At 42.3% G+C, this 21,765-nt stretch overlaps 1 protein-coding gene across 3 annotated transcripts in view; it reads left to right on the forward strand.

Annotated features, from left to right (window-relative positions):
• Positions 1 to 21,765, forward strand: part of PLCB1 (phospholipase C beta 1) — a 627,096-nt gene that overhangs the window by 515,441 nt on the left and 89,890 nt on the right. For all 3 annotated transcript variants that reach the window (XM_054022546.1, XM_054022548.1, XM_054022547.1), the window contains exons 26-30: positions 953 to 1,172; positions 4,627 to 4,804; positions 15,096 to 15,172; positions 15,278 to 15,367; positions 19,676 to 19,733. In XM_054022546.1, coding sequence (XP_053878521.1) covers positions 953 to 1,172; positions 4,627 to 4,804; positions 15,096 to 15,172; positions 15,278 to 15,367; positions 19,676 to 19,733 — 623 coding nt within the window. The remainder of the gene's footprint in view (positions 1 to 952; positions 1,173 to 4,626; positions 4,805 to 15,095; positions 15,173 to 15,277; positions 15,368 to 19,675; positions 19,734 to 21,765) is intronic.

Here is a 21,765-nt window from a genome sequence, read left to right on the forward strand (position 1 = left end):
TCTTAATATCTCCCACTGTTGCACTACCGTCCATGCCAGTAATGGTGGGAGTATAGACACTTCCCAACTTATGCACGGAAAGCCTTGCGTAAGTCGAATTTTGCGTAAGTTGGGAACGTATAACCCGACAATTACACACACAAAAAAAAAAGCTTACGGAACTTACAGAACTTTTTCCATAAGTCCGGATTTGCGTAAGTCGGGTTTGCGTAACCCGGGGAGCATCCGTATTCGGAGTCTGAATGCAGAGAAGGAACCAGTATTCTGACCACCGTGTCATCTAGATTGGCTCTGAGCAGACTTAGATGGCTTAATGCCAGCGCCTTGCATACACTAGAGCTCTTACTGGAGATTTTGGAGATGCACCCATGATAGTGTAGCTATCAGTGCAATGTAGAGCCCAGTCCTGAAGTCAATGGCATAACTCCTAAAAATAAGATACACCGCTTGTATTTCATCGTACCTAGTTGAATGTCATTGCTGGCTTAGTTTCTTGAGGACATCAAGTCCATTCTCCACTTCCAAAGCTGAGAAGCCCTTTAGTTCAACTTCTTTGAAGGGTACATTGATTCTGCTATAGTAAGAGGTATATTTTCAATTTGGTCCATGAAGCTTTAGTTTTGCAATTCTCCTGGACAATCAACTGAAAATAGAAGTAATTTGTCAAAGTGTAGCACAGCTAAAGCCTTGTGTACTGGTATGAAATGTGTCCTTATGCAAACTGTTGCCTAGAGAAGGGAGTGGGAAAGGAACAAGTAACAGTATTTACCCATGGACTGCATCGTACCTTAGGACAGAACTGCATTTGAGGTTATCTTTGGATTTCAGTTAAATACAGTGGCTTGCACTGTTTAAAATTTTATAATTGGAGGCCCATCCAGAGCTTTGGCTTCTTTTCCATAAGGATTTCAATCAGAGAAAAATGATGCAGTTTCCGTGATTATTGTTGCAGAAGTGGAAGCACAGACTATTGAGGAGCTAAAACAACAGAAGTCATTTGTTAAACTTCAGAAGAAGCACTACAAAGAAATGAAGGACCTTGTAAAGAAACACCACAAGAAAACCACTGATCTGATCAAAGAGCACACTGCAAAATACAACGAAATCCAGAACGACTACCTGCGTCGTAGGGCAGTCTTAGAAAAAAACACAAAAAGGGAAAGTAGGAAAAGGTATGTTAACTGGTATGAGAAGGTATGTTAGTGTCCTCTCCTTTAATACAAAAGATCTTTATCCATTTACTCGTAATTGATAACATAACAAGTATGTGGAGATAGCACAAGAGTACAGATGAAAAACAAAGGCCATGACATTCATAGATTGAATGAGGGCAGAGATCTTGAAATGAAGGTGGGACCTGCAACAATGGATAGAAGCCCCCCTTGTGATGCATTTGTTCTCTACTCACAACCAGAGAAGACTGTCCCAATTTACATGGTAGATTGCTTGTATATATCACCTTCCCTATACAATAGGGGACACACTACTTGTGTATTGAGAAACCCACTGTCATCTGTATGGTGCTCTCCTGGGATTCAGTTGTTCTGATAATCCATTCTTTTTAGGGTGACCATACGGCCTGTTTTGCCCGGGACAGCCCCTTTCTTAAACCCTGCCCCAGCCGTTCCTTTTTGTGTGTGGCAAAAGTGGGCATTTGACCCCTTTGCTCTGGCCAACATTTGTCAAAGAAGTGCGGTGTGGAGGAACATGCGGAGGGGCGAGGGGCGAGGCCAGCCCGGTGCAGGGGGAGAGGCAAGGCTGGAGCGACCAAGGACAGCTGGGGGGGGGGGAGGGGAGAGGGAGGGAAGGCAAGCAGGGCACTAATGACCAGTGATAGCCTTGTGCAGGAGGAGGGGAGAGGGAGGAGGAGGCGGGGTCAGGCGCGTGGTTTGGTGCCGCCCACACGGGGGGAGTGGAGGAGAGGCCCTTGGACCAGCCATGTGCAGTGTCCCGTTCTCTCTTTCAGAAACCTGGTCACCCTAATTCTTTTACAAATAGCACACACTTGATTGTGGAGTTCCCACATGCCCTGAGTAAGAGGCTGCACCTAGGTGCAGGAGCAGACCAGGGACCAATTCATAACTACAGAGTCACAATTCAATCCCTGATTCCCTCCTTGCTGCAGGCAGGAGGTAATCTGCATCAGCTCTTTACTGGCACAGATGACTTGCGTCTCCTAGCAGGCACAGTTGTCCTAGCTGATGTGCTTTTGCAAGGTGCCGCACGCTTCCCATGCCTCCCTGCTTTTCTGCAGGGAAGGAGGAGGAGTATCCCCGGGGAAACTGCTGTTGCCCCCTCTCCTTTATACTGTAACTCATGCATGTAGTCCACAGGGGGGAGATAAGAGACCACCTTATGCCCCTTTACTCTCCTGCAGAGACAAATAGGACAACCCATGCTCTGGCCCAACCCGAGCAAACAAATGGCTCTAGGTCCCACAGGGTGAATTCTAAAGATGCAACCCTAGAGATGAAAATCAAAATTGGTCCTGTTTTATTATTTGTGGCAAGGAGGGCCATTGTTAACTTGTGTCTGCCTCCAAACTGGAACCCTGGAAAGAATTGTTAATAGAATACTAAGAATTAGACCTATTCCTTGAATCGAACACCTGATAGATTTACTAACAGCGGAAAGTACTCAAATAAATTTCAAAATATGAATTCTCTAGTGGTGATGATTGATTTATTGTAAGTAGATCTGGGCAAGATGTTATGGCCCCTTCCCTTTATGCAGTCCCTTTCTGTGCCCCATCTACTTTTCAATCCTCCATTGCCCTGTATTTTTTTGTTTCTGTGAAAGTGATTTTTTTTTTTTAGTTTGTTAGAAAATAAAGGGGTATGGGCAGTGTAGTTATTTCTGTCAATTTGATGTGGGAAATGTACTATGACTCACTAAATCTTTCGAATACTCTCAGCTTGTGCATGTAGCAGTGAACTATATATCAATAAAACCCCTAAAAACAACGACTACAAACACTTACGCAAAATATAATTACTCGTGTGCCTAAGTTTATGTAGGATTAGATGCTAATAATACCACAGTTGAAGCTGCTTAATCAGGGATGCCTTTTGGTAGATTTCAGTTCATCCCAATTATTCAGCATTTTCATTTAATTATAATTTATTTAAATGTAGTAAACATTACAGCATCATTCTGCAACTCATTTAATTCAAATAATCACCATTACATTCTAAGTCCTTTTTATTATTTCATACAATTTACTACTTGCAATTCATCATAGCTTTTAAAATATGAAAACCATGAACATTAAACAAAAAAATCTCTGGGAGACAAGCAGAGAGAAAAAGCCAGGAGTGATTTCTGGCCTCTGACGTCCATAACAACACCTCTGATTGTAACTGGCAGTGAATTAGCCCACAAATCGTTCCCAGAAGGCAACTTGGCCATTTATGATTGTCCAATGACAGAACCCTCATTCAATGTAATAGGAATTTTGTACTTCTAAAGCAGCCTCCCCATATTTAAGTGACTTAGAATTTGAACATTCTGAAAACAGCCAAAGTTTGAACAGCCAAAGTTTGAGTCGATAAAATTCTTTAGCGCTGTTTGTCAGCTGTGTTATGCAGAAATTTGTAATCTGCTGTATGGTCCAATGCCAACATGCAGGACAGAAATCTGTAGGAATATGGATCAGGGCATATTTTTTCATGTTTAATTTTTTTTTGTTTAGATTGTTATTATTTTACCTTAATCCTTTAACTTTATGCACTGTTTATCTCACTTTCACATGCACCATTCACTGCTCCCTCATCAATCCCTTTCCCTGCCCTTGTTCGTTTATCTTTCTTTCCCAAGACCAAAATCTCATTCTGCTTCTTAGGGAGTTTGGTTTTTAGATTCTTTTTTTATTTTTTCCTTTGCTTCTGTGTGCTGCCTTACTCAGAATCATACCCCTCTGCTAGTTTCCTTTTTCACAGAAGTCCACAGTTCTGCAGTTCATTAAATACTTCCACACAAATGTGCACACATTCACTGTACATAACTTCCAAAGGAGAGTAAGTTAGCAGATATAGGGATGTTCCTAGCTCCTGAACAAACACCGGTGAGGCTTTTTATAAATGCAGGCCTCAGGTTAGGTTCCTAAATCCCCATTTAGGCACCTAAATAGGTGACTTCATTTTCAAAAAGGCTCACCACCCAAGAGCTCCCATTATTCTCATTGAGGGCTGGGCTAGTTTGAAAATCAAGCCACTTATTTAGGTGCATAAATGTGAACTTACACGCAGTTTGGGAAAATGTTGGCGATTATGTTTATTACTTATTGATATTGATCCTGATTCTCCACTGCACTGCAATGCACCTTGTGCAAATTGAGTTTAAACCACTATCGCCACCACCACCACAATATTACATGTTTTACACTCATTTTGCATAGAAAATGGAAATCAGTGGAGAAACCAGCCAATCATTTAAGTGTGTGGTAAATCGTATAATTGCACTAGTAAGCATATACAGCACAGAGAGACTTATACATTCTTGATGGCTACAGCTACTACTTTAGACAATGGCTAAAAAAGAAAAGAAAAGAAAAAGAAAGAAAAAAATAGGAATTGTACTAACTGTCCCTATTGTATTGAGTTATCGGTATTCCGTATGTCTTTGCAGATGTGAAACTGGCAGCCCGGATCACAGTTCAACTATTGAACAAGAACTGGCTGCCCTTGACTCAGAAATGACCCAGAAGTTAATAGAACTGAAGGAAAAGCAACAACAGCAGCTGCTCAATCTCCGACAAGAACAGTATTATAGTGAAAAGTATCAGAAGCGAGAACATATTAAGCTGGTAAGTGTAAAGACACACGGCTTACACTTCTTTTTTGAGGCTCTCTCAGTCATTAATGAAAGTTAGGTATTGTTATTAATTCAGTTGCATTTTGTCCTGCACTTCCCTTCCCGGACTCCAGTTCTGAGCCTTAATTTATCCAGATCCACAGTGTGCATTCTGTGTTCAGTGAAAACAAAACGGTGGCCAATGATAGATGGTGACTTGGGCATGAAACCACACAAATAAACTAGTCAAACGCCACACGTAAGACTGACTCTTACTCACTTGCTTGGGCTACCAGCATCACAGGGAGGTGGGAAAGAGACCACTGCTTCTCCTCCGACCACCCAGAAATGGGTGAAGCCAAACTCTGTCCCTCCTCACCAACCTGAACACTCCAGCCAGCAGAGCTGAGTGAGCACTAGGGTGACCAGATGTCCCGACTTTATAGGGACAGTCCCGATTTTTGGGTCTTTTTCTTATATAGGCTCCTATTACCCCCCCATCCCCGTCCCGATTTTTCACACTTGCTGTCTGGTCACCCTAGTGAGCACTGAAGGGAATGTAAACCTACTGCTTCCACTGTGGAGCAAGGGAGCGATCAGGGAGGGAATTGTGCCTGATAGGCTGGTCTACTCCTGCAGCTGTACAGCTATGCACTGATTCTTGCTCGGGGTGGATTGTAAACTGACAATCCAGCCTTACACGCAGAGTTGGTCAGGGATTTTTTACAGCAAATGCCAGTTTGTCAAAACTAAAACTTTTCATGGAAGTGTATCGATTTCTATGAAACGTTTAGAGCAAGCAGAAGATAGAGAATGGAATGCCAAAGCAGTTCCATGGCTTCCAAGAATATTTGTATAAGCTATATAAATATACCAAGGGAGATTTTCAAATGCACTCAGCATTGCTCTACTCTGCTCCCTTTGAAGTCAATGGTAAAATTTCCACTGATTTCAACCAGAGCAGAATTATACCAACCACAAGCACTCGGCTTCCCCGGTGGTAAAAGTGGAACAATGATACACACCTCCTTTGTAAACTGCTTTGAGACACATGGATGAAAAGTGCTATATAAGAGCTAGGTATTTACTATTATTGAAAATCCTGCTCACAAGGTGTGACATAGGAAAAGGAAAAAAAATTTCTTAGCGGTTTTAGTTATTCGTTGATTGACAGTTGCCTCTGTAGGTTGTATTATCAGTGAAAGGACTGGGCCAGAGATGGAGAAGCCTCAAGAAAACTGTAACCACACGGGGTATTTTGATAAGGCACACAATGATCTTATTAGTCAGCAGTAAGCAAAACAAGAATAGAAGTTAAGCTCTGGCAGGTCTATGGTGTGGGTGGAACATTCTGACTGATAGACTTATACAAGTTAAACAGAGGCAAAAGAAGGAGAGATGGAATGTCCAGTGGTTAGGGCCCTAGTCTGGGACTCTAGAAATGCAGGTTGGGTTCCCTACTATACCACAGACTAACTGTATGAGCGTGGGCAAGTCACTTAGCCTCTCTGTGCCTTAGTTCCCCATCTGTAAAATGGAGATAATAGAACTTCCCTACCTACAGGGTTGTTGCAAGGATAAATACATTAAAGATGAGAGCTGATCAGATACTACAGTGATGGGAACTATCTAGGTATCTTACACAGAGGACCTATTTAGTTGTCTGTTCCATCCCTTTGTTTCTTTGTTTCCATCTCTTTGTTTCGTTGAGAAACTATGTGTTTCTAGCTTCCTTCTATGCTCCAGCTAGCAGCTAATCAGCAAGTTGTAGTCTTTGCAGTTACACTTTGTAATTTCCTATCTCAAGTCCTCACCCTCAAGGTGACATAGCCCAACATAAGAATGGCTACAGATGTATTCCACTTATGCCCTAGTCTGCCATCATTTCTCAAGTAGCTACAGTGCTCAGGCTTAGAAAAAATTGCAGTTAGAAAATTTCCCTTTGATATAACATGTTAGCGATAAAGACTTTTAAAATCCTTTGTCTTGGCTCTCTGCCAGCATTCAAAGCAATACGTTGTCTTTAAAGTAATTGAGAAATTCTCTTTCTGTTCATTCCTCACAAAGAGATAAGTTTTCTCTTGTACCTGAAAAGCTCTACATACTCCAACATACATCAAATGTCATGAAAAGCAAAAAATGTATGATGTTGCATGATGTGAAAAAATCCACACAATTTAATATACTGAGTTATTTTTGATTATATACGTAAGTCTAATAGAGTGACTGAATACTTATATGTTTTTGAAAAACACAGAGCTAATAAAAATTAACTGGCAAAGCAAGAAAGGGTAGGAGTGCACTTGTCATCTTTGCCTCTTTTGTAGTTTATCATCAAAGTTAGGGCAGATATCTTGTCCCCATATAAGTCCATGGGAATTTGGCCATTGTGTTTAACCAGGCCAGGATTTCACCCTCAGTCCCTAACTTGCAATTGGGTCCACACAGAGATCCACTTTTGGGGATTGCTGGATCAAGGACTTGGCTTGTATTTTGCACTGTAGACCTTGGGCAGTTTGTAATGCAGACTCTTGTTTAAAAAATAGTTTTTGAAAAAACTTGTGCTTAAAAACACTGAGTGGCTGCCCCGGAACCCCAGCGAATGCAGTAAGGTTCTTTGAAGTGCAAGTCCAACAGAATTTGGCTGCTTCTATACAGTACAGATAGCTGTTGTAATTTTTAATATTCATCTGTCAAAAAACAACGTAAACAACCCTTCTGTAATATCAGTAGTTTTCATTTATAAAATGTCTTCAGTTTATTTTCTATAAAAGTTTAGGTGGGAACTTTTCGTGTTGATGTATCCTTTTGCTATAGTTTGTTGATATGTTCATACCTTTCAGGAAGATATAGATATTTTTTCCTGTGGAAAAAATTGAATGTAATTGTGTAATTAAAGACTGTATCATAATGCATATGTAAAAGGGGGTCAAATTAAGGTTGGACAAGCAACCTTAGTTCTGGCATTTCCTAACTTTTGGGTGCTTGACTTTTCAACTTTAATAATGTTCTTTGAATGTAGCTTTTTTTAGTGTAATTTCCCAAGTTTTCTAAAAAAAAGCAAACCGAAAAAGCAGACATTCCATCGTATTGACACCACATGGATCAACAGCAGGTTTGGAACTTTTAGATTCATGCTACAGACCTGTGCCACTTCAGCTAACAGAGTGGGTTGTCGTGCTGTGTACGGCCCAGCACTAGAGGTAATGGGACCCTTCATGAATGGGTTTCACAGATATTTGCTGACAGGCGAGAAACGGTGAGACTCAGGAATCTTGGGTTCCATTCAGAGTTCTGGAAGGGAGTGTCTCATGGGGGAGAGGTATAAACTTTTCTGCTTTTTTTCTCCCCAAACATGACTCTATCTGACTCATCTGCTCCAACCCGTCCCAGTCTCCACTCCTCAGGTGTCTCATCCCAGTCTCCTGGCCCATCAAGTCCTACTCTGATCCATCCAGTCTCCTCAAGTCCCAATCTCCTTATTTATTCTCCTTATTTACCCATTTCCAGTTACCCACATTCCACCTCCCCCCGAGCACTTTGTCCCCAGACTCCTTGCCTAGCGATGCCTCCTCTCTGCTGTCAGCTCCTCATCCAATCTGTCTGTCTCTCTCTCACTGTGGCCTTCTGTGTGACTCTTTCTCCATCCCAAATGGTTTCCAGTCCCAATCTCCTTCCTCGGGCTCCTCGTCCGATCTCTGCGACCCTTATCCCAGTTCTCCCCTCCCACCTGAGTTCCTTGTCTGATCTGCCTCCTTTTCCCTTTTACTTTGTTCCCTCTGTTGCAGTTTCAGGACAGATGCACCTGTTTCCCCCCTCATGGTCCATCAGTGGCACCCATTCTAGGCTTCTGGCTCCCAGCCGTCACCTAACTTGAGCAGAGACCTGCATCTGACTCTCTTCTGACCAGGGTTTTTTAAAGCTTCACAGTTGCCTGCTTTACACTATGATATCCCCAGCAAGCCAGACTGCCTAAACAGGCCAAGGTCTGCACTTTGCATTCTCTCTGATTACTATGAACCGTGTGATTGCCAGCAGTTATGAGTTACCACACCGCTCCTTCTAACCAAGCACATTTATTCTTAAGGCGGAAGCATTACAGAGAAAACATATTAAAAACAATAAAAGAACCTACCTGCTAAAAAGCTTACCAGAGGTCACCCCCAACTCCAACATTGGACTCTGGTAGATGTCAGTCCTTCAAAACCCAAAGCTGGGTTTTCGCCAGTGTTGCAAGGTCATTGCTGTCTCAGATTCAGAACCAGAAGCCAGGCTGGGCAGTTCAGCCATTTCTTTATATCCCTTGGGCCTTTGATCTCCAGTCTCTGGGAACAGGCAATCAGCAGACAAAGACTTAGCCACAGGACATAGCTTCAAAAGGCAGGAGTTTTGCATAACCAGAGGTGGGAAACTTTCATTAATTTCCCCCTAGGCGTACCCCAGGAAATCCACTTAACACTTATTGTCCATTCTTGTCTGGCACATTTTTAGGATAGTCCTTTAAACTCCCATGCCTCACATCACATCTCCCCCCTACAGAGGTAACATAGAATCCTGGCCCACAATAATAAATAAACTTTGCATTTAATACGATGAAACCCAAAGACACTTTAGGACTTGTCTACACTTACCAGGGGATCGACATGTGATGATCGACGCATCGGCGGTTGCTTTAGTGCATCTAGTAAAGACCTGCTAAATCGACTGCAGATCACTCTCCCGTCGACATAGCATAGTGTGGACTCTGCGGTAAATAGATCTAAGCGACGTCGACTTGAGTTACGCTATTAATGTAACTCAAATTGCATAGCTTAGCTCGACTTTCCCCTGTAGTGTAGACAAGGCCAATCCCAGTTTTCTCCCTGGATCCCAGTCCCAGTCTCCTTGCAAACCAATCCCAGGCTCCACTTCCTACTGCCAGTCCCAGTCTCCTTGTTCAGCCAGCCCCAGTTTCTCTCTCCCCTCCACTGCCAGCCTCCAGTCCCAGTTTCCTTTCTGCATCTCCTTGGCTTAATCTACTTCTCCCCCCCATCCTCCCACGGCTTCAGCTCTTCTCCCCTCTGCATTTGGATCAGTGCAGCTACACCGATACAGCATTTGTAGTGTGGACATGCCCTCTGCCTGTTACAACTGTGTGAGGTTTAATTCTGAAGCTAACTCCTTGCTTGCTGTAATACCAGGGATTTTGATTGGGTCACACTGTGCAAATTAAGGTCCCATCCCTATTAGGAGCTCTGTGTGAGTGCTGGGATCTGCCTACAAAACTCTCTGCAGGATCAAGGCCTAAAGGCTCTCAGGGACACTGCCATTTTCTAAAACTATCGAGTTCAAACATGTTGTCTCTTCATTGTTCTTTCATTGTGTGAAATACATATGGAATGCCCTCACATATCTGATTGTTCGTAACTTGTCTTGGTGAATGGGAGATGTGTGATTACACGGAGAAAGTGTTTATGCTGCATTCATGGACAGCAGTTGTTCATTTCACATTACGGAGATGCTGTTCAGAACTCCATAGTTAAGGTTGGAGTTTGATTTTGCACTTAAAGAAGCCTTGTTTTGTATATCCTCAACAAACTTTCAGTGCGTACTCTCTGAGTATAGATTGGATTTTCTGAGAATTTACAAGTAGGGCTGTCAAGCGATTAAAAAAATTAATCGTAATTAATTGTGTGATTAAAAAGATTAATCATGATTAATTGTGCTGATAAACAGTAATACAATGCCATTTTTAAATATTTTTGGATGTTTTCTATATTTTCAAAAATATTGATTTCAATTACAACACAGAATACAAAGTGGTCAGTGCTCACTTTGTATTTATTTTTTATTACAAATATTTGCCCTGTAAAAAACAAAAGAAACAGTATTTTTCAATTCACCTCATACAAGTACTGCAGTGCAATCTCTTTATCATGAAAGTTGAACTTACAAATGTAGAATTATGTACAAAAAAAAAATCAAAAATAAAACAATGTAAAACTTTAGAGCCTACAAGTCCAATCAGTCCTAATTCTTGTTCAGCCAATCACTCAGACAACCAAGTTTAATTAACACCTTATTTTTTTAACGAGCGTCATCAGCATGGAAGCATATCCTCTGGAACGATGGCTGAAGCATGAAGAGACATATGAATCTTTATTGCATCTGGCACGTAAATATCTTGCGACTCCAGCTACAACAGTGCCATGCGAACACCCGTTCTTGCTTTCAGGTGACATTGTTTTTTTTAGAGATTGGCTGAACAAGAAGTAGGACTGAGTGGACTTGTAGAGTCTAAAGTTTTACATTATTTTGTTTTTGAGTTCAGTTATGTAACAAAAAAACCTACATTTGTAAGTTGGACTTTCATGATAAAGAGATTGCACTACAGTACTTATATGAGGTGAATTGAAAAATACTATTTCTTTTGTTTATCATTTTTACAGTGCAAATATTGGTCATCAAAAATAATATAAAGTGAGCACTGTACACTTTGTATTCTGTCTTGTAACTGAAATCAATATATTTGAAAATGTAGAAAAACATCCAAAAATATTTAATACATTTCAATTGGTATTCTATTGTATAACAGTGCGATTAATCTCGATTACTTTTTTTTAATCGCGATTAATTTTTTTGAGTTAATCACACGAGTTAACTGCGATTAATCAACAGCCCTATTTACAAGTAAATCTCTAAATTAATTTGAGTTAAGGTTAACTGAGTTAAGGTTAACTGAGTTAAGGTTAATTAAAAATTTAGCATGTCCCAGTCTTTTCTTCATCCTCAATTAGCTTAATAAAAGAGGCTCTTCAAACTTTCCGTTAGGTACCATGGTTACAATTTTGTGCATAGGCTATATATGTAAAACAATATATAAAACAAAACAAAGAAACTATGTTAAACAAATGTTAAGGATACAAGTCAAGTATTCAAATGTTAGGAAACAGGGCGGGCTCCAGGGTTTTTGCTGCCCCAAGTGGCGAAGGGGGAAAAAAAAAAAAGCCGCAATCGCGATCGGCGGCAGCTCCACCGTGCCGCTTTCTTCTTCGGCAGCAATTCGGCAGCAGGTCCTTCCCTCCGAGAGGGACAGGAACCCTCTACCGAATTGCTGCCGAAGAGCCCGACATGCCGCCCCTTCCCCTTGGCCGCCCCAAGCACCTGCTTGCTCAGCTGGTGCCTGGAGCCATCCCTGTTAGGAAATACCAGCATGTTTAACTGACCCATAAATAAATATTTCCTGGCCGGGGGCCAATTGTTGCCCTTAAGCCCAGTGGGCTGGCCTGGGTATGAGCAGGAACCAAATTTCGCCCACTGATTTTATTTCTCTTGTCGTCATTAATTTTCTCTTATCTCTTGATTTTGTCATGTTACATATACTGCATAGGAAAAACTATTGAGGAAAGTCATTCCCCCTAGGTCAAGAGGAATTTAACTGCTTTTGGTGACGATTACTAGCCATTGTGGGTATTCGCTATTTCTGAAATGCTCTCCAATTGATTTTTCTCCTGGCCGGTTTGAGGTCATCTTAAAAGTTGGAATCACCTCTGCCCAAGCAATATTTCTTTATCTCTCAAGATAAATAGTGAATTGATTCTCACTGGCACTTTCTGCTAATGGCAGGTTTGAATAGGTCCTGAAGCTGAGTCAGCATTCTAATTCCTTTCCAGGCCAGACACAAGACTGGCTCTCGCTTTCTCTCTCAAGATTTCTCTATCTCATTTGCCTTCGCCTTTCTTTCTTCCTCACACCCACACTCTTAAGAGATAAATCATCATTGAACGACAGGAGGATTTGGTAAGAACTTGGAATTCCCAATATTGTGTGATGCATTCCACTGACAAGAAGATGTGAGGAGAACATTGCACAGTTACGCACTCAAAGAGAGGAAATGCCAAAGTTAAGGAGGCGTTCAGATCCTTATCACTACCCCCTTGGGCTTTATAGTCTGGTCTGTGTTTATGTGATCACTAGCTATTTTTCAGATAACACAAAGTCATATCATACCATTTTTCCTGTAGCATTAGTTGCATATCCGTATCATTTTGAAGTATTGTGTCCCTGCCATACAAATAGTGCAAAAAAAGCATGTATGTGAAAAATACACCATGAACCCTTGCTACACAACATACCGCAGGTTAACTATAGCAGAGTAATATGCAATGCGCCTTTATGTTTGCAGTTGGAGGACCAGAAAGCAAACCCCTTGTTCACACTGATGAGCAGTTATATAATTATTCCAAAGTCCTCAGGAAGCCGCCCTTGGTTTCGGTAATGAGCTATGTCTAAAATGGGCTGTGTCTAATCTTTTTATTTGGAATGTAAAATTTGTATTACTTTTATACAAACAACCATTTTGGACTAGTATGTAATTATTTTGTGGGGCTTCATATTGTCTGTAAACTCATTTTCCTGCTTACATTTACATTTCAAGACACATAATGATGGTTCCCCAAGCTTGGTTACATTTTCTGAATTGTTCAGTTCTGAAGGGTCATGATAATTACTTTCTCAATAAGAAACATGCTGATAGTTTCCTCTGAGCTTTATTTTTTCTGATGAAAATTTGCTTCATAGACAAATGAGAATTCTGTCTTAGTTGTATACTTTGTTATTCTGTAGTTCTAGGAGAGGGTTCATACCTAATACCCTCCTTTTGTTCTCTGCAAATAGGAAATAAAAATTGGATTTTACTATGTTTTGTTCTGGTCTCCCATGTTTAAGAAGGATGAATTCAAACTGGAACAGGTACAGAGAAGGGCTACTAGGATGATCCGAGGAATGGAAAAACCTGTCTTATGAAAGGAGACTCAAAGAGCTTGGCTTGTTTAGCCTAACCAAAAGAAGGCTGAGGGGAGATATGATTGCTCTTTATAAATACATCAGAGGGATAAATATCAGGGAGGGAGAGGAATTATTTAAGCTTAATACCAATGTGGACACAAGAACAAATGGATATAAAATGGACATTAGGAAGTTTAGACTTGAAATTAGATGACGGTTTCTAACCATCAGAGGAGTGAAGTTCTGGAACAGCCTTCCAAGGGGAGCAGTGGGGGCAAAAGACATATCTGGCTTCAAGACTAAGCTTGATAAGTTTATGGAGGGGATGGTATGATGGGATCGCCTAATTTTGGCAATTAATTGATCTTTGATTATTAGCAGGTAAATATGCCCAATGGTCTGTGATGGGATGTTAGAGGGGATGGGATCTGAGTTACTACAGAGAATTCTTTCCTGGGTGCTGGCTGGTGAGTCTTGCCCACATGCTCAGGGTTTAACTGATCATCACCATATTTGGGGTCAGGAAGGAATTTTCCTCCAGGGCAGATTGGCAAAGGCCCTGGCGGTTTTTCGCCTTCCTCTGCAGCGTGGGGCACGAGTCACTTGCTGGAGGATTCTTGGCACCTTGAGGTCTTTAAACCATGATTTGAGGACTTCAGTAACTCAGACATAAGTTAGGGATTTGTTACAGGAGTGGGTGGGTGAGACTTTGTGGGCTGCGATGTGCAGGAGGTCAGACTAGATGATCATAATGGTCCCTTCTGACCTTAAAGTCTATGAGTCTATGAACTACCCTTTACTATACATTCTCTGTATAGTATCTGATTATTTTACTGAATTATTCCTAAACTATAGTGGTCTTCAAGTGAAATATATCAGTGATCCTTTTATGACTCATAATATTGTGAAGTTAGTCTCATATGATGTAGGAAAGTATTATTCCCCCTTTTACAGATGGGGAAACTGAGGCATTTTTGTTAATAGGGACCACTCTTGTTCTCACTGAAGTCAATAGAGATTTTGTTTCTGCCTTCAGTGGGAACAGAATTTGGCCTTAAATTTGCCCACAGTCATAGAACAGGTCTCTGACAGAGCCAGCTCTCAGATCTTCTAACTCCCAGACCTGTGTTTTAACCTGTAGTCCTTGCTTCCTAGATATGAGCAAAGACCCAATATGCATGAATCTATTATTTCTAACCCAATGTGCATGAATCTATTACTTCTACCTGGCCACACCAAAATCAAAATTGTTACAAATAACAGCGTTCTGTTCATGGCAACAGTATACCACACTTGCAGAGAAACTGAACTAGACAAAGGCACGGAGATTCAGTTGTAATTTATCAATGACCACAATTATTCTTGTTCATAAGTAGGAAAACACTTGAAAGCTAATGAAATTTTTATGTGTAAGTCCACAGTCCTCAAGAAGACAATCCATGCTTAACTGATAGAACTGCTACTAACTTTTAATCACATATACATACTGGTGATGATATAACATTTGCACGTGTTCACCATTGTTTGGCTTTTTTCAGCTCATTCAGAAGCTGACAGATGTGGCAGAGGAATGTCAGAGCAGCCAGTTAAAGAAACTGAAAGAGACTTGTGAAAAGTAAGAAGCTACTCTCATATAACTAACTAAATCTTCTTCAGCATCTAACTTCTGGTTGAAATATGTATGTGTGTGTAGGCTTATCTTTATTTCTCTTTCCTGTAGAGAAAAGAAGGAGTTAAAGAAGAAAATGGACAAGAAGAGACAGGAGAAGATCACGGAAGCTAAATCCAAGGATAAAAATCAAGTGGACGAGTAAGTGTATTCTAAAATTGTGTTCGATTTTATGAAGAGGTTCAAGGACATTTGGTCCATGTGACATCAAAAGAAAAGCCTCAACTAAATGATCAGTATGCAGGCAGTAAGGGATCACCAAAGGAACCAGGCCACCTCCTATTGAATGAATCCAAACCTCTCCTCCACATGTAGTGGAGCTGAAGGGGTGCGCTTTTGCACTGCACTCCGTGTCAAATGAGAGAATCCTCATGAAAAGAGCCAAGGTCAGTGTGGTGACAGAATGGCACACCTAGGCCCCAATCCCACAAACACTTCTACATATGGGTGAATAAGCCCATTGGCTTCAAATCAACATTGTAAAGTGCCTCGTGTGGGAGTGTTCGTGGGATTAGGCCTGGATTTGAGAGAGACCCTTAAAACACACTATAAAATGAATGTTCTGTGGGCCATTTTCGATATGCAGCATACAAGGAAAGGAATGTGGCAGTCTGGCCCCTCCATGAGTGCAGGGTTCAAGTAGTTTGGGTGCCTTGTTTGAGAAATGCAACCTTACCTGCATATTATCTTTTCCTATGTTTAAAAAATTCTAATGTTATTGAATGATAGCATGCACTCAAACTACTGACAGTTCCTGAGGCTTTCATTTCACCTTAACAGAGTTTGTTGGGTAGGAATTTCCTTTCTTTTTAACTTTACCTATTATTAACTCATTTCTGAATGAAACAAAGAGCATAGTTATAATGGAGGGTTTGTGGTAGTTTTGTAATGTCACCTCAGATCCTGTGCTATCAATCCTTCTTTCATGCTAGCTTTAGCCAACGTGCAGTTACTCCTGATTTTTCAACAGTGGAAGTGAGAAGAATTGGGTTCTGTGGGTGCAGTATCTGTAAAAAGGTGCAAAAATATTGATTTGATTTGTGGTTCACAAATAAGCACAGAATATATCTGGGTAAGTGGGCTATATCCTCCTCTAGTGTGCAGTACATAGGATTTGTTTGTTTTCCTCAATTCCTTTTTGGCAAATAATTCAAAGAGAGAATAGAACATTTTAGGTTGCACTACTGTATTTATTATTAGTTATCAATCTTTGTGTAGGGCCTAGTGGGTCTCAAACCCAGGCTTGTAGAGTTGCTAGACAGCAAACTCCTCTGCATTGCTACCCAGGAACAGCTGTAACTAGTTTGTGTATCCCTACCCATGACCCGCTCCGGACACCAACCACAGGAAGTCCCGCCTCAAGGGGCTTGTGAGGTGGCACCTTTATGGCACTTGATTGGCTCACTGCTCTATATAAACCCAAGCGGTGTTTCAGGAAGTGTCCAGTGTGGGTTACTAGCTAGCTACTGTGACCACTTTGTATTTCCTGTTCCTGAGTCCTGGTATTGACTTTTGCTCTGATTTGGACCTTGACTCCCACGTGGACCCTGCTACCCAGTATTGACCCTCAGCCTGATCTCCGACTTGTCCCTAGCTCTGTCCACAGCTGGACCCTTGGCCTGACTATTGACTCTGATACTGACTCTGAACTCCGGTGTTTGTTCTGCCTACTGAGCTCCTGCCATTAGTCCTGCCTAACTCTGCCCAAGATCCTGATGCTTTGTAATATTTAAAACCAAATTTTAAAAAAAAACTGCAAAAGAATTTAAAAAACCCATGCAAACAAAAAAACAAAACAAACCCCCAAGCTTTTCCACAAAGCCATGATTATACAGTGTTTAATATAGTGTTACCACTGTGTATAGTTTGGAGCTTCTTCTTGTAGGGAAAAGAAATACATATTTTTATTGATAGAAATGAAAGATGGGCTACAGAGATAAAAGGACTACCGCGCCTGACCTGAGAACAGACATTAGAGGAATGTAATAAGCAGCCTAAAGAGAAGATGACAAAATGGGAATAATAAGTGATAGTGTAAAAGGGGAAGAATTATTTAAGGTGGTTAAAGTTGGCATAATGGCACGGAAACAAAATTGGGAAAAATCAGTTAGACATTATGAAAAATGTTCTAACAGTAAAATCAATTGCAACGTGAAATGATTTGCCTGTAGAGAGATTATTGAAATATCAATGTAGGTGTTCAAAAGGAGGCAGACAAAAGTCCCTGAGCAGGCTCCCTCAAACTCCTTGCCCAGGTAAATCCAGTGGAGGCAGCAAAAGGAGCAGGAAACTCGTTATATTTCTCCCCAGCTGTTCCAACAAGTGGACACAGTTTGCCCTCCCCACTGAAAGAGATAGCAGGACCTGTGTGCAAACCCAGTGGATCCCATCAAGACCTCCTGTGCAAGTAGGTATTTGAGGCTGCTCTCTCGCAAATGTGGGAAATCAGAACATGCCCAGATTAATATATTGTGCCAAGCTTTGCAGGCTTTAATTTTTCTATTATCCTTAATTTTTCCCTGTCTCTAGGGTTTGCATAGCTGCCTGGAAGCAACATATTTTAGTCCCTTATGTATAGATAGGTTTACCAAGCCATTCAAAATTCTGTTTAACCTCTTAAGTGCTCCTTGATTTTATTGAAATATTGCAACTACGCCATCATTTGGGGACAGTTTTCTCCCCCCTCTGCGAACTTCACAAACAATAAAGAAACATCTTACACTATATACTCAAATTACTACATGCCATCATCTCTAATAAGCTGCATGTTCATTGTGGGCTTGATACTGCGATCGTTGAAGTCAATGGCAAAGTTCCCATTCATTTTAATGGTACGGAATCAGGGCCTATATTGCAACAGGTAAAATTTTCAAAGGCCCATAAGTGGCTTTGGAGCCTAAGTCCCACTGACTTCTAATGTATGTGCACTGCCCCTGCTATGGTGCACGTGTCTATGGCAGTGTGTGCTGACTCTGGCCAGGCCGTCCTGAAAAAAATCTGTCTAAAAGGTCACTGCAGATGAAGCTGCTAAGATGTTCCTGCCCAAGTTCTCCTGCCTTCCCTTAAAGGAGTTGTAAAGAAAACCGATGAAATAGGCCAGTAGAAACCTCTTTTTGTTGTTCCCAGTCAGTGTGGCAGCTGAGAGGTTAACCAACAGGGCACGGCAGCATTGTTGTGGAGCAGAACAAGACAATGCAGTTCAAAAGCAGAAGACAAGCAGCCGTGCCCTACCCCTAAAATATTGCAGCACATCACCAGCTAAACTATCACGTTAGCAGAGAAGCTCTGTGAGCCGTCATTTGGCCTGCCAGGCTGTCTGCCATTGTAGAGTTAGACCCTATCCAATGCCTACATACAGTGAAACCCTGCTATACCGCGATGTTTGGGGTCCAAAAAATTAGATCGCGCTAAATGCGGGGTCGCAGTATAGCGGGGTTTCAAACCCTCAGTGGTCCCCAAGGCGGTGCATTGATGTGCGCTGCTTAGTGCCCCTAGTACCTAATGCCCTGCAGGGGAGAGAAGCGCTCGCAGCCCTGTTGTTCTCTGTCCCCGGCAGGCGTGGGGCCGCGGCTCTGCTCCGGCTTGGAGAGAAGCCGCGGCCCCACGCCTGCCGGGGACAGAGAGCTCCAGGTCTGCAGGCGCCGGTGCTCTGTCCCCGGCAAGCACGGGGCCGCAGCTTCTCTCCCATGCCTGGCACTAGGTGGGGGCACATCAATGTCCCGGCAGGCGTCATGGCGTCGGGGACCACTGGTACATACTGTATTACTGTATGTCTTAAACTGGGGCCAAATTGTGATCGCATTATATGCGATTTCGCATTATGGCGGGGCGCCTTATTGCGGGGTTTGACTGTAGTATATTCATAGGCACCTCTAAAATTCAAATGTTTCAACTGAATCCAGAACTCCATGGCTTATGTAATAAAGTTATGGGGTGAAATCCTGACCCTACTGGAGTCGCTGAGAGTTTTGTCATTGACTTCAGTGAGGCTGGATTTCATTCACAGTACCTGCTCGCTGACATGGAACGCTGCATAATATAACATGTTGGGTAGCATGTACCAGGCGATGCCCTGTGTGTTCTCTTTGGTATTCCATTTTCACACTAAAACGAACACTGCTGCCACATAGAAGCCACAGCAGGAACGATATCCTACAGCAGAAGGACTAACTGAGAGCAGGACTTGCCTGACATTATCAGGGCTTAAAGGCAAGCAAGAGAAAATAATTTCATTGCAGGAAGTCACAGATCTGGACATTTCGGGATGTTTCTGAAGATACAACTCCAACACCCTGATTCTAACATATTTGACACTTTAGAAATGGACGGACAGACAGAACTGTCTCTTCAAGGCAGAGTCTATCACATTGGGTATTGATTTATCTGAACTGACAAACGTATTGATGTAATTTTGTCGACTGCAATAACTTGTTAATCCCTTGTCCCCAGGGAGAAGACGGAAATGATTCGATCGTATATCCAGGAAGTGGTGCAGTACATAAAGAGGGTACGTTAGTCTGTTGTATTTATATTGTTTGTAAAACTTCAGCTTTTACAGATTACCGTTTGACTGGAAATTATCCGTGGATTATGAGCATATACATTCCACTGTAGGTGTACGTGCACCCAACACACTCAAGTCAGAGACTTTTGCAAGCAGTACCACTAGGGGGCGCATTCCCTCCCCATGCACAGAGCCAAGGGCATAAAAGGGGCATAGACGCCACCTTGCTCTCTCAGTTCCCTCTCATTACCCATGGCGATATTTAGAGTTCCCCAGCATTCATGAGCCTTGGTTAGCCAACTTAAGGATTTCCTCACTTTGTACATAGTTATAGTTCACTTAGTATAGTTATAGTTTAGTTACTTAGGCTTTGTGGAGGGGGTTTTGCCGGGCGGAAATGTGCCGCATGCAGGGCCCTTATCCCCATCACTGACAGGCACAATAGTTGTCTAATTTGTTTAGGCGAGGGACATGTGAGGGACAAATGCCGTATCTGTACCTCATTCCCCATGAGGGCAAAGAAACAGAGGGATTTCTGATTTAAGGTGTATCTTCTTGAAAAGGCAATGCATCCCTGTTCAGTGCCTGATCCCTATGACGAGAGAGCAGAAATTTCCTCCACAAGGAGGGCCCCTCCAGCTGCCATGGCTCCAAAGCTAGTTTCGGGTGAGAATCATAGATCTCCTTCCTCTCCTGCGGTCTCCTCAACAGGTTCAGAACTTTGAGGCAGATAGGCTGCACCCCTCATCTCAAACAATGGTGCTAAAAGTCCGCCGGTGCCCACTCAACACTCCCTGTACACTATCCGAGGCTGCACCGCTGATGCTAGCTCCAGTGGGGCTGTCAAGACCAGTGCTTTCTCCCTTACTGGAGAGATCTTTAACCCCAGCACTGGTGGATCCAATACCATCTCCAGCAACAGAAAATTTACTTTCATTGTTGGTGCTTGTCTGCTTCCACCAGCACCGTCAGATACTTCATCCTACCTTTGGTGCAGCACTGTGTATCTCCTGTGCCCAGGACTCCACCAGTAACCACTGGACTTTCCTGTCCATTCAATGAAAAGAGAGTTATCTTTCCTCCTCATCAGACTCGGACAATGATAGACCTTTATCTCTGAGGTCTTTCGGATCTCCGTACGGATCTCACTCTAAGCATGCATGACCCATGGAGCAAGATGAGTTATTCATACAGATGCCCTGGTATGGTGCCCTCCACCACAGACATTGCAAACACTGCTATAGTCCCTTTGGCCTCTTAGACTGCTCTCAGGCCCTCTGGACTCCATCAGCTACACAATCCAGGAGGAAGTCACCTCTTCCAACTCCTGTAGCCACTAGTGAAGCTCCTGTGGAACCACGAAATCCTGTCACCCGGCTTTGGAGTACCCAGACCAAGAGGACCCAATAGAAGAACTCCAAGATATTCCTCCTCTTCTGCAGATGAGTCCATCGCACTTGAGTCAACTTCAGCTCTGCCTGAGCACTTTAAGGTCTTTCAAGACTTTAGAAGGAGGGTGGCTGCTTCCCTAGGAGCACAGGTGGAACTTTTGCAAGATAATCTGCATGAGCTATTAGATATCCTGCAGACTGGGAAAGGTCAGCCTTCCCATTAACGAAACCCTGCTGGAACCTGCTAAGACCCTTTGGCAGACACTCATTTCACTTCCACCCACTGCCAAATGTGTGGATAGACGATATCAGGTTTCCCAGCAAGAACACGATTATTTTTTCACTCACCCTACCCCAGATTTTTTAGTTGTCACAGTGATGAATGAACAATTGAGGCAGTTGCTCCCCAAGGCTACCCCCAAAGACAAGGAATTTATGAGACTGGATTTATACAGTAGAGAGGCCTATACCTCCATAAGCCTTCAAATTAGTGTGTCAAACTGTCAGGCTTTATTGGCCAAGAATTCCTTTATTAATTGGAGGGCAATTTCTAAATTCACAGATAAGTTGCCAGAGGACTATAAAGAACAGTTCTTGGCTATAGCCTCTGAAGGTCACCTCACTGCCCAGACATCTCTAAATGG

The sequence above is a fragment of the Malaclemys terrapin genome, chromosome 3 (genome assembly GCF_027887155.1).
Source record: "Malaclemys terrapin pileata isolate rMalTer1 chromosome 3, rMalTer1.hap1, whole genome shotgun sequence".
NCBI lineage: Eukaryota > Metazoa > Chordata > Testudines > Emydidae > Malaclemys > Malaclemys terrapin.